General features: G+C 41.9%; 1 protein-coding gene and 1 pseudogene across 2 annotated transcripts in view; one reads left to right on the top strand and one right to left on the bottom strand.

The window, feature by feature from the left end:
- Positions 1-288: 288 nt before the first annotated feature.
- The window catches only part of Uso1 (USO1 vesicle transport factor), a 64,904-nt gene continuing 49,615 nt past the window's right edge, over positions 289-15,577 (bottom strand). For both annotated transcript variants that reach the window (XM_013350904.2, XM_005359497.2), the window contains 8 exons: positions 15,015-15,136; positions 9,102-9,240; positions 8,162-8,325; positions 7,011-7,097; positions 4,287-4,385; positions 2,398-2,505; positions 977-1,192; positions 289-465 (listed from right to left, as the gene is read on the bottom strand). In XM_013350904.2, the coding sequence (XP_013206358.1) occupies positions 385-465; positions 977-1,192; positions 2,398-2,505; positions 4,287-4,385; positions 7,011-7,097; positions 8,162-8,325; positions 9,102-9,240; positions 15,015-15,136 (1,016 nt within the window). In that variant the 3' untranslated portion in view covers positions 289-384. The remainder of the gene's footprint in view (positions 466-976; positions 1,193-2,397; positions 2,506-4,286; positions 4,386-7,010; positions 7,098-8,161; positions 8,326-9,101; positions 9,241-15,014; positions 15,137-15,577) is intronic.
- On the top strand, positions 9,535-11,309 carry LOC101982602 (annotated as a pseudogene).

Genomic DNA, 15,577 nt, shown 5'->3' with positions numbered 1-15,577 from the left:
ATTAAATCAAATGTGTCAGGACTGAAGTCACAGGTTCTGAAAAGCAACCAGAGAACCAATAAGGCCAACTGTATCGCCACCACGCCTAATGAACCAAACCACACACCTTCAAGTGGTCTATTTTTGGAGCCTGGTGCTCTCTGCAAATTATATTTTGGGAGAGTTCAGATGAACATAAATAAAACTTCCACATGAGGTTAGAGTTTTAAAGTTTCCCACATGGGAAGCAATATTAAAAAACATAAACAATAATTTTATTAGTGAATTCTTTCTGCCTGGTTCTAAATCTTTTTTTTTTTTTTTTTGTGGAGGCGGCAAACCAAAGCACTGTCTTAAGACTTGTTCAAAGTAATGACATAATCTTTATAACTCCTAGGGTTTAAGCTAGATGTCTTGGTCCTTGTCACCATCATCAGTTTCATCGTCATCATCATCTTGGTCTCCAGATTCATCTTCTTCTTCAACCTAAGGGGAAAATACAGATTTGTTCATATACACACATAATACATACAAATAAGTATGTGCCTGTTTAACACATATTAATTACTAATATTACTAGTCTGTCATAGTAGATCAGATTTCCTTGACTTCATAATGCTCAGGCTCCCTGTCATTTTTAACATGAATGGGTAATGCTGGTCAGTTAACTTTAACAATAAATGGCCACACTTTCCCATCTATGAGTCTGAACCCACTGTGGTGAAATAATGATCACAGAACCCACCCCTGATGGTGGCCTTATCACCGAGAAGCAATGAAATCAACTATTTTCTAGGCTCAAGGTCTTCAAATACTGCAAAGAGAATTTTGATTTTTTCTCAGACCAACTCACTGAACAGTGAGAAAAACAGGTAATACAGTGTTCTCAACCCCACATTTCTAAGGCTAACATAGGACACAACTTTCCCATGAAGCATTAAACTTAGAAACACACTTTACAAATCACAGAACCCTTGTGGAAATATTTCAGGCTTACTGGATGGCCGAGGATCTTGAGTTTACTCTTCAGTGACAGAATTTTCTGATCCTGATCAGCCAACAGTACCAAGAGATCATCTTGTTCTTTCTTAGAATCAGTCACTTCTATGTCTAACTTGTCTTTCTCCATTTGTAGGATGGCGATGGTGCTGTTAGATGAATCCAGCTGCATTTTAATGGCAGTTTTCTCCTCAGACAGAGCTTTAATTTCATTCTAGAAGAAAAGTGACAGGTAGTGATCTACACATTTCCAAAGCTCACGATAGTTTCTGTCAATGACAAATCATTGTGGGTGATGGTTAAGGTGGCAGATACAGGTCACTAGTGGTGGGTCTTGAAGGTGACTATCTGTTTCTGGTCTGCCTGGAGCTGTCATTCTCTGATCTGCTAATGTTTGGCGACCTCACGTTCTGGTCACCACGCTGTGAGGAGCCTCTGCACTCCCAGCTGTTATGGACTGCAATATGTGAACCACGACCCAAGATGAACCTCAGCCCCTCAGAGTTCTCTCAGGATGTTTGCTCACAGGAAGGTGAGGGTAACTAGCATGTGACAACTGGTCAACCTGAAGCTTGGTGTGGGAACTGAAGGTACATAAGTCTTAAAACATACATCCAGGGAATCTGCCAGCCTACTTAGCAAAGAAAGCCACAATGAACAAAGTAGAATGTCCAAACCTTAGCCATCCTTGCCCAAACCCTGAGATAACATTGTATAGAAGCTGGCTGGCACCACAATTAGAACTCAAAACTCAAAGGAAAGAAAAGTCCCATTTCATTCTGAGAATTAAATGGAAAGAATAGTTTCAAATAAAACCACAACATAAATAACTTAAACATAATCCAAAGAGTCTATTTCATCTTTCTCTTTCAAGATTTATGAATGTCCTGATTCTTTTCTTCATGTTACCTATTCTGACATGTCTGCCAGCATTTCTCAGTCCTAGGGAAGTCTGTATGTCATTCTGTTTTCTGAGACAGTCTCATCGTGCATGCCTGGTTGGCCCGGAACTCACAGTCCTCTGCCTCAGTACTAAGTAGGATTAAGGCTGTGCGCCAACATGTCTGGCTATATGTTGCGGTATTAGTATTACCCAAATTTGCTGCCTTCATTTTGGTGTGACTAAACACTGATGTTGGTAAGAAAAGCTGCTGCGTGGTGGCAGCACACACCTTTTAACCCCAGCACTTGGGAGGCAGAGGCAGGTGAATCTCTGCATTCAAGGGCAGTCTTGTCACTGAGAGAGTTGCAGGACAGTCAGGGCTACACAGACAAACCATAGCTTGTAAAACAAGATAAAACCCTAGTTTCCAGTTTTCTTTCTAAGGCTAAGAGGCTCAGACATGAAATGAAATAGCCAGGTTTTCCAGAATTTATTTCATATTATGTATGATAAGTAGCAGGTTTACCAAAACCAACCTTTAATTCTTTTGTCTCCTGCAGCAAGGCAGACAGCCTTCCTTCTACATCAGTAGTTTTAGCAGTGGCCACATTCTCACTCTCTCCCTCAACAGGGGCTGACTTTGCCTGAAAACACAAGTTTGAAAAAAAAAGTCTCTTTAAACTACAAAAGATACAAATTCTGTGTGTATATCTTCTTGCTGTTTTAAAGTTTTATTTCAAATGACAGAAAACAAAACTCCTTGTGTTTTTATACGAAAGCAATGAAGTGGTCTGTGACAGACAAGCTGTCCCACCGTGGACGGCATTAAACCGCATCAGAGAACAAGGAAGGCAAGTGTCAAGGTTAGCCCAGCAAAGCACTAGCATCAGGGCTCAGCCCTGAATCTTTACCTCGTAACATCCCTGGCTAAGTCCACAACTGTCGCCCCAGGTGTTAAACCCACCCAAATGCCATTAGCTGGTGAGATACAAGCATTTTAAATGTTATATGAACCAAGACACTTTAGTGCCCACCTTTTCTCAGTAAATGCCAGAGAGTGGGTGTTGATTAAACACATGCCTAGAATGGGAAAGTAGCTTTGGGACAGGGTAACGAATGGGGTTTTGGATGCACATCAGACAAAGCCTAAGCCATTTCGAAGAACTGTTGATAGAAATATGAACAGTAAACGCAATTCCGAAAAGGATTTATTATTTTTAGCTTTGTGCACATACATTAGAGATTGTTGGTAGAAGTATAAAAGCTAAATGTGCTTCTGGTGACGTCACAGAGAGAAATGGAAAGTAAGTTATTGAGAATTAGAGGAAAGATAAAAATAATCCCTGTTATGAGCAGCAAAGAACTTGGCAGGATTGTGACCTAGTATTCTGGGAGAATGGAGATCAACTGACCGTTCAGTCTGTTGGTCCACACACCTGTGTTGGAATGTGTCTTGAACACTGACCCAGCTGGGATCTAGCTCAGCCATCATTATGCCGGGCACACGTGAGTAACTGAAACCTTACATAGCTGACATCCTAAACAAAGGACCACAGTGCAGTCCAGTCTCTCTGCAGCTTACAGAAGAATGGAATGTAAGAGAAGAGAGAAATTACAAATGATCATGTAAAAATGAAGACTTGGAATTTTCAGACTACCCAGATTGAGAAAGTTCTGGAGAAAAGATGGAGGGGGGGGTTGGGTTCTTTAAATAGTGATTATACACGTGGGTGCAATCAACCCACTCGGCAGACACTGGAGATACTTGTGGGGGTACCCCACAGACATGAGGCACTTGTGGGGGCTTTGTTGGATGGTGGTATGACTCTGGTAAAGTGCATGGGATTCTGATAATTTTATAGCAATAAGGAAGCTGTCAGCTTGGATGAAAAGTGATGGAAATGGTTGCTACACCAGTAAAATAAACCATTAAGTAACTTAATGAATCCGTACAGCAATAAAAAGAAAACAAAAAGAGGAAGAGAGGGAGAGAGAAAGGGAGGGAGGGAGGGAGGGAGGGAGGGGGAGAGAGAGAGAGAGAGAGAGAGAGAGAGAGAGAGAGAGAGAGAGAGAAAGAGGGCTGGAGAGATGGCTCAGAGGTTAAGAGCACTGACTGCTCTTCCAGAGGTCCTGAGTTCAATTCCCAGAGACCACATGGTGGCTCACAACCATCTGTAATAAGACTGGTGTCCTCATATGGCTAGCAAGGAGACAGACAGAACACTGTATACACAATAAATAAATCTTAAAAAAAAAAAAAAATAATAAAAAAAAAAGAAAGAAAGAAAGAAAAAAAGAAAGAAAGAAAGAGGCTACCCTGAAGTCTCTGTCACGGGAACTCTGGCTACTGGGTCATAAAGGCTGTGGCAGAGAGAGCAGATGCCTTTATCTTCTTGCCTTCCGAAGAGAGACAAAGATGACTCACCAAGGCTTCTGCTCTCTGTAGCAGCTCACGATTTTCTGCCTGGAGTCTGGTCATCTCCAGAGACTGTGAGTTTAACTGGGACTTCAGAGCTGTCAGTTCCTGAGAATAAGAAGAGCAGAGTTGTGACAAAACAGAAAACACCCATTTACAGGGAAAATCCTTCCTTGACCCTCTCCTCAAAAAATGATGACGTCCAAGTTTTATGTTAGGTTAAAGATGGAAAATAAAACACATTTGTTTGTCTCTGTTGCCTTTTGAGACCCTGTATGTTCTCCCCATGACACCCCCTCAAAGAAAATCATAAAGGGAGGAACAAGGGAAAAAAGGAAATCAGACAGACAGGTAGGCATAAGGACAGAAAATGAGCCTGGAGAATTTCAGAAGGAAATACACTGGGAAACTAGAAAGCTAGGCTGACCACAGAGAAAGCAAAGTTGGCCCCTGATTTACAAGGAATCTGTCGTCTCCTGGTGCCCTTAGATGTCCTAAGAACAGTGAAAGTGGGACTTAAACACTGAGGGCTGGTTCACAGTCTATTCGTGAGAGAGCCATCAGATCTCTGCCAGTGCTCATGGGTCCCACTACTCCTGGCAGAAGCCTACAGACTTAGCATTCGCAACTGCAGAGCTGGACAGCTCTAGGGTGGGGGCCACCAAACATGACAGCAGCAGTGCTACCATGAAAATGAGGCAAGAAATTAGAGTTTATGTTGTTTAACTTTCTAATGTTTATTGCCCTCCTCCACCCAAGTACAATGCTAGAGAAGCAATTAAAATGGTAGCTCCCATACAGTGGGCAGAGTCTGGAGATGTGTCTGCTGCTGAGCTACAGCACGTGACTAGTGATCATCTGTTCTGCCTCCTATGCCTATCATGCACATACACACCTCTTCTGTACTTGCTCTCCACTTTATTTTCTGACAGTCTCTCACTGAACCTGGAGCATGCTGTCATGCTGTTTTGTGTTTTGGCTAGACTGGCCATCCCCCTAGCTAGGATTCCCGTTCTACAGGCACGGGACACCATGCCTACTTTTCTCTGAAGTGGGTGCTGGGGACTCAAACTCAAGTGCTCATGCTTTTGTAGCAAACATTTCACCTACTGACTCATCTCCCCTGTTCCTATGCAGCATTTGTAAAATATAATAATTAAAACCCTATGTTGCTAAGCCAGGCAGTGGTGGCGCACGCCTTTAATCCCAGCACTTGGGAGGCAGAGGTAGGTGGATCTCTGCGCTCGAGGCCAATCTGGTCCACAAGAGCTCGTTCCAGAACAGGCTCAAGGGCTACATCAAAACCCTGTCTCGAACCCCCCAAAAAACAAAACAAACAAACAAAAAACAAAACAAAAAATCCCTCTGTTGCTATAAAACCCTATACAGCTATCATTTAAAAAGTTGTATATTTGCTGGGCATGATGGTACACACCTTTAATTCCAGCACTTGGGAGGAAAGGGCAGGAGGATCTCTGTGAGCTTGAGGCCAGCCTGGTCTAAATAGTGAGCTATAGGACAATCATGGCTACATAGAGAGACCCTGCCTTAAAACAACTAAACCCAAAAGCCACTGCACACACATACTTATGCATGCAGGCACACATACACTTACAAAAGAAAACTGGGGAAAGTAAAAAAACTAAAAGGCAATTTTTTAAAAAAATATTCTATCAAAGTTTCACTGGGAAGCATAACTAAACTTTTTATTTGGAATTTCCAAAGTAAAGTGACATAGTAATAACTTAATTTGTTCTAATTTAATATTTTAGTATTGGCAAACTCAGTAAAACCAAAATAGTATATTTACCTTGCCCACACAAGCAATATTGTGAACAACTGCTGGAGACCTAAAGACTATAAATGACAACTGATTTGGAGAAGGTCTGAGTAATTGGAGAGGTGGCTCAGTAGCTGAGCGCACTTGCTGTTCTTGCAGAGCATCTGAGATTGGCTCCCAGCTCCAGTTCCAGGGGATTGGATGCCCTCTTTGGGCCTCTGTGAACACTGCATGTATGTGGCGCACATACGTTCACGCTCATGCATTTATGCAGGCAAAACATTGGCACACATAATGTAAGCACTGAGAAGTGTGAGATGCTGGTGACATAAGGCACCACCTCAGGTCACCCCTCTCAGGCAGCTCTATCTGCGAGTGAGGCCAGCTGACCAGTGGAAGAGACAGTAGGCAGCATGGCAGCACAGCCTGAGTTCTGGTCATTTCTCTTTCCAAATAAGCATGCATTCCTTTATAACACAGAGAGAAAGAAAGAAAGAAAGAAAGAAAGAAAGAAAGAAAGAAAGAAAGAAAGGAAGGAAGGAAGGAAGGAAGGAAGGAAGGAAGAAAGAAAGAAAAGAGGGAGCAAAGAAGGAAACTCAGACGAGAAGCTGGGTTAGCCAGATGACTCAGTAGCTGACTTCCTGAAACCAAGCCTAGGATCCTCGTGGTAGAGGGAGAGAATCAACTCCTTCAAGCTGTCCTGACTTCCAGATGTGCATGTGCACACATTTATAGCACAAAATAAATAAATGTAAGAAATTTAAAACCAACCAATAAAAGATGAAACAACATTACTGTCAAGGTAAACACACCTTCTGGATTTTCAAAGCTGTCTTAATTACCAAATTTTATTACTCCTGGCAATGGAGTTCTAGAACAATACAACTGCAGGGTTTTACTCTACTGGAACTGAAACAAAACAGAACAGAACAGGGCTCAAGCTAGAAAATTACCTGTTTTAATTCTACGACTTGCTCGGAATCTCTGGGTGAAGCTGCTGCTGACGCCTGTTCGTTCCCAGCAGACACTTGTGAAGATTTCTACAATTAGCAGAGGAACAAACTGTGAAATAAGTTAGATCTGAAGAGAAAGGAAAGCCAAAGCAGACAAACACACAGCCAAGTCTTACAGAAGCTCACCAAAAGATTTCACATGAAGATTTTAATTCTTTTATGTAAGATTCTATTTCAGCACAGCGCTTGCTGACTGTCTGTCTATAGCTTCCCTCAGCTTCAGAAGTTAGACTTACACCAAGTGAGTCATTACATCTAAACAAGTACCCGAAGTAGTAAGGGGTAAAAGCATAAAAACAGATATTTCCTGAACTACTTCCTCATTAGAAAAAGCTATCTCGTTTTAAGTGTGAGAAGTCCATGAGATGGCTCAGCATGCAGAGGTATTGTCATCGAGCCTGACAATAAGACTTTGACTCCAGAGACCTACACAGTCAAAGGAGAGAATCAAAGCCTGAAAACTGTCCTTTGACCTCCACCCCGAGGCTAAAGTGCCCTTGCCTGAACACACACACACACACACAGAGAGAGTCTCTAAACCACACCATCATTTTTAAAGAAATAATCCCCATCACTTAAGAAAGAAAAAAAAGCAAGCCTTTAATCCTAGCAGAAGCGGGTTCCAGGAAAGGCAGGGCTACAGAGACCCTGTCTCCAAAGTAAATGAGCTTGTGCAGTGGCCCTCATTTTAATCTCAGCACCCAGGAGGGAGAGGCAGGAAGACCTCTGTGAATTCAAGGCTAACATGGCCTACACAGTGAGTTTAGAAGCATCAAGCCAGGCTTGGAGACACACATCTGTGATTCCAGCCCTTGGAAGGTGAAGGCAGGAGGAACAGGAATTCAGGATCACCTGGGATGGCTGAGACTGTGAAAATAAGAACAGGGCTCGGAATGGTGGTATGTAATTTTCAATCTAGCTCTTAGGGTATCTGTGAGTTCGAGGCCGGCCTGGCCTATATAATGAGTTCCAGACCAGTCAGAGCTCCACAGTGAGCTCTGTCTCAAAACAAAACAAACACATAAACTCAAAAGCAAACAAGACGATGAGATCTTGATCTTATTTACACCTCTTTTTCAACATCTACTCACCAAATTTTCTATCAAAGAGTCCTTTTCGGCTAGCTGGCTTTGTAAGAGCCCCTGCTGACTTTTTAGCTCTTCCACCTCTTCCCTCAGCCGACTGATTTCTTCAGGCTGTATGCCATTCACCTGAGCCCCATCACCGTGGGAACCTTGATGGTGATTGTCTTTTCCTGTTAAACAGGCACAACATTGGGAAAGCTGCTATCAAACAGGCTTTCTGTCACTGGGACTAGAAGACTGTAAATAAGATCACTCAAGACTCCAGTGGATGTCTTTTTAACCCAGGAAACCGGCAGGGTGATCACAGGAGTGCTTCCCTCTTGCCAAGTAAAAGTGAGTTTACAGGTCAGGTCCAGACCCTAGCAGCACCCAAATGCCCATGTACACCCACAGACAATAGCATCTTATACGAAAACCACCCTTTGAAACTGAGAGATGTGACTTCTTGCCTATCTGCCTGGTACTGAATTAGAACTTTATAGAGAGAGGATATTTCATTTAATTTTCAGATGATATGAATGCCATTATTTCAACTTTGGAATAGAAGCAACTGAAATACTCTATCAACCAATCTCAAACAGCCTATGGCTTAGGCTCACCTGGGGAGCTTGTAATCATGAGTCAAAACTGTGTCACCAGGGTCAACAGTCACTGGGTCAGACAATCAAGCAGGGAGCTAAAGACTGGACTTCAAACCGGAAAGATCTGGTCTTAGTCATTTTGTTTTTTCGAGACAGGGTCTCTCTGTCTTTAAGGGTCTTTCTGCATTAAGTTTTTTTTTTTTTTTTTTTTTAGGATGCCAATGCCTTATCCATTAGGCAACTGGGGCTCTGCATTAAGTTCTAACTTGAGAGTTCGTCACCGTGGCTACAGTTCAGGAACAACAGGTCCACAGAGACTCTATCTGTCCAGCTGAGGACAGAGTGACCTGGACACCTTCACTCACCGAGCTGGACTTTAAGGAGATTATACTGATCCTTGTGCTGCTGAATCTGAGACGCCTGCTGTGTGACTGCAGTCTGAAGCTGTTCGTTTTGACATTTCAATGTAGAAACTTGCTGCTTCAATTCTTCTAGCTGTAGGTCCTGTGAAACAAAATAGAGTCAGACATTCTCATTTCATACTAATTAACACTATGTACACAAATAAAATAAAATTTAAAAAAGACCAGTATGTTAAAACACCTAATGTTTCCAAAATCAACCAATAATTAAGCATTAGCGGGGGCTGGAGAGATGGCTCAGAGGTTAAGAGCATTGCCTGCTCTTCCAAAGATCCTGACTTCAATTCCCAGCAACCACATGGTGGCTCACAGCCATCTGTAATGGGGTCTGGTGCCCTCTTCTGGCCTGTAGGCATACAAGGAAGCTGAACACTGTATGCACAATAAATAAATATTAAAAAAAAAACTGCCACAGGGACTTAGCTATTTGGTGGCATAATTTAAAAAAAATAATTAAGCATTAGGACTTGAATATAAGTGCAAAGCCAAACATCATCCAGAGGTTTCAAGCAAAGCTCCACTGGGGAGACCATGGCACAGCCTGCAATTTCACCGCTACTATCTAAGAAAACCAAATGGAAAAAACAAAGAATAAAACCAAAGCTCTCTTTCGCTGGGTCACCTTCAGTCGCTGTCGCTCCAGCTTTTCCATCCCAGCCAACCGCTTCAGCACTGCATCGCTTCCTCCCTTGCGCCACACATTCTCCCCACGCAGCGCAGGAACGACCCAGCTGCGCACGCCTGACTCGGTCCTCGGGCCGCAACGGCTCCATGGACCCTTCAGGCGTCCACCCCTCGGTGCATCAGACCTCAACTTGGCTGTCGCCACTGCCACACCGGTCACCAGTACCGGAGAGGCAGAGGTGGACCTAGAGGGGGCGTACGGGCCTTGCCTGCCACGCTGCTGCTGCCTCCCTCAGCCACGGGTCCCGAAGCGACTGTCCCGTGGGTTCCGCACCTATCAGCCACAGCCATGGCCAAGATGGGGTCCCAAGATGGGGTTGGAGAGTAAGTACCTGCCCGAACTCATGCCTGAGAAGGGCTCCCACAAACTGTCTTTCACTCACACTATGCAGCTCTTGTCCATAGAAATTGAGAAGATTCAGAAGGGAGAGTCAAAAAGAGACGACGAGGAGAATTATTTGGATTTGTTTTCTCATAAGAGCATGAAACTGAAAGAACGGGTACCGATGATACCTATCAAGCAGGATCCAAAGTTCAATTTTGTGGGGAACATTCTTGGACCACAAGGAAATACAATCAAAAGACTCCGGAAAGAGATTGGTGCAAAGATCTCTGTTCAAAGTGAGAGACAAAGTCAAGGAAGAAGAGCTTCACAAGGCCAGAGACCCCAAATATGCCCATTTAAATATGGATCTGCATGTCTTCGCTGAAGTCTCTGGGCCCCTCTGTGAGGCTTATTGCTCTTATGGCCCATGCCATGGAGGAAGTCAAGTAATTTCTAGTACCAGATATAATGATGATATCTGCCAGGAGCAGTTTCTAGAATTGTCCTACTTGAATGGAGTTCCTGAACCCTCTTGTGGTCGTGGGGTACCAGTGAGAGAACAAGGAGCTGCCCCGCCTCCTCCATCTGTTCCCAGAGGTCGTGGTGTTGAACCACCTCAAGGGGCTTTGGTTCATGGGACCCTAGTGAGAGGTGCCCAACACCATGAGCTCAGACAGCAGGCACCCAGAGAATACCTTTACCTTCAGCACCTGCAGCAGAAACCTACGAAGACTGTGGAGATGATGCTACATATACAGAACAGAGTGATGAGGATATGAAGGCTATTACAGCCAAAGCCAGGGAGTCAGAATAGTATGACTATGGGCATGGGAGCTTCAAGATTCTTATGAAGCTTATGGACATGATGATTGGAATGGGACCAGGCCATCACTGCAGGACCCCCCAGGTAGGCCAGTGAAGGGATCATACAGAGAACACAAACAGGAGGGGAAAATATCAGTTATGAGCAAAGTTGTTAGTGATTTCTTGTATCCCAGGATTCCTGTTGCTTTACCCACTACAGACAAGTAACTGTCTAAGTGTTTTTCTTTGTGGTCCCATTCTTAACTCTGCGTTCTGGCTTCTGTATGTAGTATTTTAAAATGAGTTAAAATAGATTTAGGATATCAAAATTTTTAAGTGTGTAGATGCTTTTTTCTTTGCTGTTTAAACAGTGTACCTTTTAGAATAAAAAAAGAAGTTGAGTAAAAACACACACACACAAACATGTTAGTTTCAGAAGTGGCATTGCTCGCTTAAAGGTTCTGAAGCAAAGGCTTGTTAACTTTTTCTTAGTTTTGATTTGAGGCACCCCATAAAGCCATATTTGCAGAATCCCAAACTAGGCTATATTTCAAAATTCAGGGCTGCTTACGATGTAAAATCACAGTGTTGACGGCAGTAGGCACCACCATGTAAAAGTGAGCTCAGACGGCTCTAAAAGTGTTTCCTTTAAGAGCACATGGTGCTTGAATCTTAAGGTTAAATTTTAATATGAAAGATCCTCATGAGCCGGGCGATGGTGGCGCACGCCTTTAATCCCAGCACTAGGGAGGCAGAGGCAGGCGGATCTCTGTGAGTTCGAAACCAGCCTGGTCTACAGAGCTAGTTCCAGGACAGGCTCCAAAGCCACAGAGAAACCCTGTCTCGAAAAACCAAAAAAGATCCTCATGAAATAAATAGTTGATGCAATTTTTAACATTAACTGACTTAAAACAACAACTGATCTTTTCATTATGTGGGTTTTGAAACCTAGCCCCAGACATACAGGGTTTAGAGATACTTAGTGGGGGTGAGGGGAGAGGTGGAGTTTGACTAAGAATGATGGGGGAGAGGAGTTAGCCACCTAAATGAAATTTGATGGAGTACTTTTTAGCCTCAATCTTTTCAGATTATCAGTAGCACTGATAATCAAATTTTCAGTATTTAAAATGTCAAGAGGATTTTGTCCATCTGAGATTCTGCACTTCATGAAAAACTCACTTGGACACTGGGGCCAAAAGCTGATGGTGTGCATTAAACTGACCATTGTCAATTCTGAGCTGTTCTTAAGGAAGTCAAGTATGTCTCAGCACTAGCATGATATAAAAAGGCACACTGCAGCTGAATGAAAATGGATTCGAAATCCACTTTGTACATAAGTTAAAGTCCTAATGGATTTGTACCATCCTCCCATTTTGTTCTCAGAAGATTAAACGCCACATGTGTTAAGTCTGCCTAAATAGTAGCTTAAACTTATGTCAAAATGTCTGTAGCAGTTTGTCAATAAAGTTTAGTCCTTTTTTAATAAAAAAAAAAACCCAAAAACAAAAACTCATTTTGAGGTCATGAACTAGGTAAGAAATGTATACCAAACTACTTAAGAAACTTAGCAAATGAAGATATACATACACATCTATGTTATTTACTTGATAATGTATGTGTGAGTATGTACATGGGCACATGTGTGGAAGTCAGAGGAGAAGGATCCCACACTTCTGGTCTCTTTGGACATCTGTACTCATGTGCACATAACCACCACCCCACCACAAACACACTCATAATTTAAAATAATAAAAAAGAAAAGAAATGGGGCACAAGCAGGTTTGAGCTCATGTTTTCTAAACTTGCCATAGTCAGTTCACATATATTTGTAGAACACTTAGATAACTAATTTTCTATACTTATACTTGTTACTAATTTCTTACTACTATACAATTTTCACAATCATAATTTAAAAAACAATTTGTGTGTGCATCTATGTGCCTGTGTGTGCATGCCTGTGTGTGCGTGCATGTGCACACGTGTAGGCCACAAGAGGGGCTGGGCATTGCCCTCTATCATATTACACTTATTCCAGTAACACAGTCTCTTCCTGAACTTAGAGCTCATGTTTTCTTGACTAGGCTGAAAGCCAGCAAGTCCCAGTAATCCTTCTTTGTTCTGCTCAAAGCTGGGTTACAGGAGCACTAGGCACCTTGTCTGTTATGTGGGTGCTGACATCCCAGCCCTGGTCTTCTTGACTCATCTTTCCAGCTGTACAGTTACAATCTTAATGGTCACTTATTCAAGCAGATGTTATATAAATCATATAAAATATTTATTTATTTATTTAGTCCATGATATTTATTGAGTTCTACATTTTTCTCTGCTCCCCTCCCTGCCTCTCCCCTCCTCCCTTCAACCCTCCCTCAAGGTCTCCATGCTCCCAATTTACTCAAGAGATCTTGTCTTTTTATACTTTCTACTTCCTGTGTAGATTATCATATCAAATGTTTTTAACACTGAAGTTAATTTCCACTTTTCAAAATGATAAATTTTATTATGTAAGTATATTTGCTCATTTGACAGTTTTTTTGAGAATTTCCTTAGGATGAATTTTTAAATGTCATTCAAAGAATATAAATATTTTTATAGTTCTAGATGTTTATTAAGCCTAGCAGTATTTAAGTGGTGAGAATGTATAAAATGTTAATTTTATAAATAAGTCAGTAATTATGTCAAAAGACTCTTCTCTTTCTAAATCAATTGTATCAGTTCCAAATGTAAGCTATGTACCACATTCCAAATATTTATCTTCTAAAAATATTATATTCATAAACTAAAAATGACTATATTTGAACTAAGACATAGATTAAAAATCTGTATGTAACTGGAATAGTTTGATGACTCAAATTTCAAGCAAAGATTGATTCTAGTTTATTGATTTGGTTGAACACTGAAAGGCTGAGAGCAAACACTAAGCATACAACTCTGTTATCACTCTCAATATATATTTTCAATCTCAATATATATTGTGAGGAACAAAAAACAACAACATAGAGGTAAGAAGATAAACCTACCCCACATGTGCTACCACGCATCTTTTAATGTCATTGGAATTGTAACGACATCATAATCTAATTTTCCAGATAATACTATAATCATTTACTACATATCATGGTAAGAAATGAAACAACATTTTAAAGGACATAACAGAGGCTTAAAGTGAGCAATAGAACGTGAGTAAAGGACACCAACTAGCATTCTGAATGGCTGAAAATAGCATTTCTGATCATCACCTACTCTATGGAGCTGCCTGTTTAACAGGACCACACTCAGCTGCCCACCACAGAAACCTGGGGATTACACTTTACCATTTCTGCAATTTAACACCTGCAGAGAAACATGACCAAGTCCTGCTAGGTTTTAACTTCAGTTTCCACACTTCTCAAGTCTGTCACTTGAGAGAGTATGAGCTTTCCACTGTCACTAAGGCAGATGCACTTACATTCTGTTCTACAATTACTGAGAATTGCTGGGAGAATTCACTAAGTCACAGATTCCCCATTTATCCTAAAGCGAATATAGTTAGTCACTACTTACAGGGATGTTGTGAAGACGAAATGAAACAGTATTTAAAAATAGATGCCAAGTTCATAGAACGCAGCAAACATCAACATCACTGCTACCACCAGTGTCCTAACCTCCTTCCCTAGCTAGCCACCACAATAATCTCCTTCCTGAACTCCCTCCCTCTAGCTTTTACCCTCAAACTTCTCCTTCACACAGCCAGGAGCCACAGCAGACTTACTGAGCTGTATGCCATCTCCTGCCTCTCTTCTAGAGAACTATCTACACCCAGGTTCTGCTCATCCTGACCCTTTAACTTCAGCACTAGGTTTAATCTGCTGTAGCATATATGCCACAATAATACAGGTCTGTTTTTCACCTGGAAATGACAAGAGAATCCATTTGATCCACATTTGGATCCATAACATCCTGCACAGTGCCTAGCACGTAGTAAGTGATCAATTTAATGAACAGGTGCTTTCAGAAATAATGTTTACTTTCTGCATCCCTCCCCCACTTGAAATACTGGTACTTACTTGCTCACGAATCATATTCTTATAGTGAGTCACAATGCTGTCATGCTGTTCTAATGTTTTCTTTACCTCCTCCTCTTTCTTATCTTCTTCACTGGACTTATAAATAGCCTTAGTAATAACACCTGTAAAAGAAAACATATTTAAACTCTGTACTGAATGCTTTCTGTGGTTCTGCAGACTGGATTCAGGGCCCCAAGGAGTTAGGTACACTTTTTCTAGCTAAATTTTAAGCATTGTAAACACAACTTAATTTTAAGGATCTAATGAGTAAAACTAGTCCAACTCATGACGGTCACGCAATACTGTCTAATCTTACAGAATCCATCCAGTCTTTCCATATGCTGCAGATGAACTTCCCGGCTCATCACTCATCACTCGTCCACATCCAGAAAGAAACACTCACTCACTCACTCACTCACTCACTCACTCACTCACTCACTCACTCACTCACTCACTCACTCACTCACTCACTCACACACGGATGCCCAGCTCATCACTCGTCCACATCCAGAAAGAAACACACACACACACTCACACACACGGATGTCCAGCTCATCACTCGT

This window comes from Microtus ochrogaster, linkage group LG1 (genome assembly GCF_000317375.1).
Source record: "Microtus ochrogaster isolate Prairie Vole_2 linkage group LG1, MicOch1.0, whole genome shotgun sequence".
NCBI lineage: Eukaryota > Metazoa > Chordata > Mammalia > Rodentia > Cricetidae > Microtus > Microtus ochrogaster.
The sequence above is the reverse complement of the archived record's forward strand: the minus strand, read 5'-3'. Positions and strand labels throughout refer to the sequence as shown.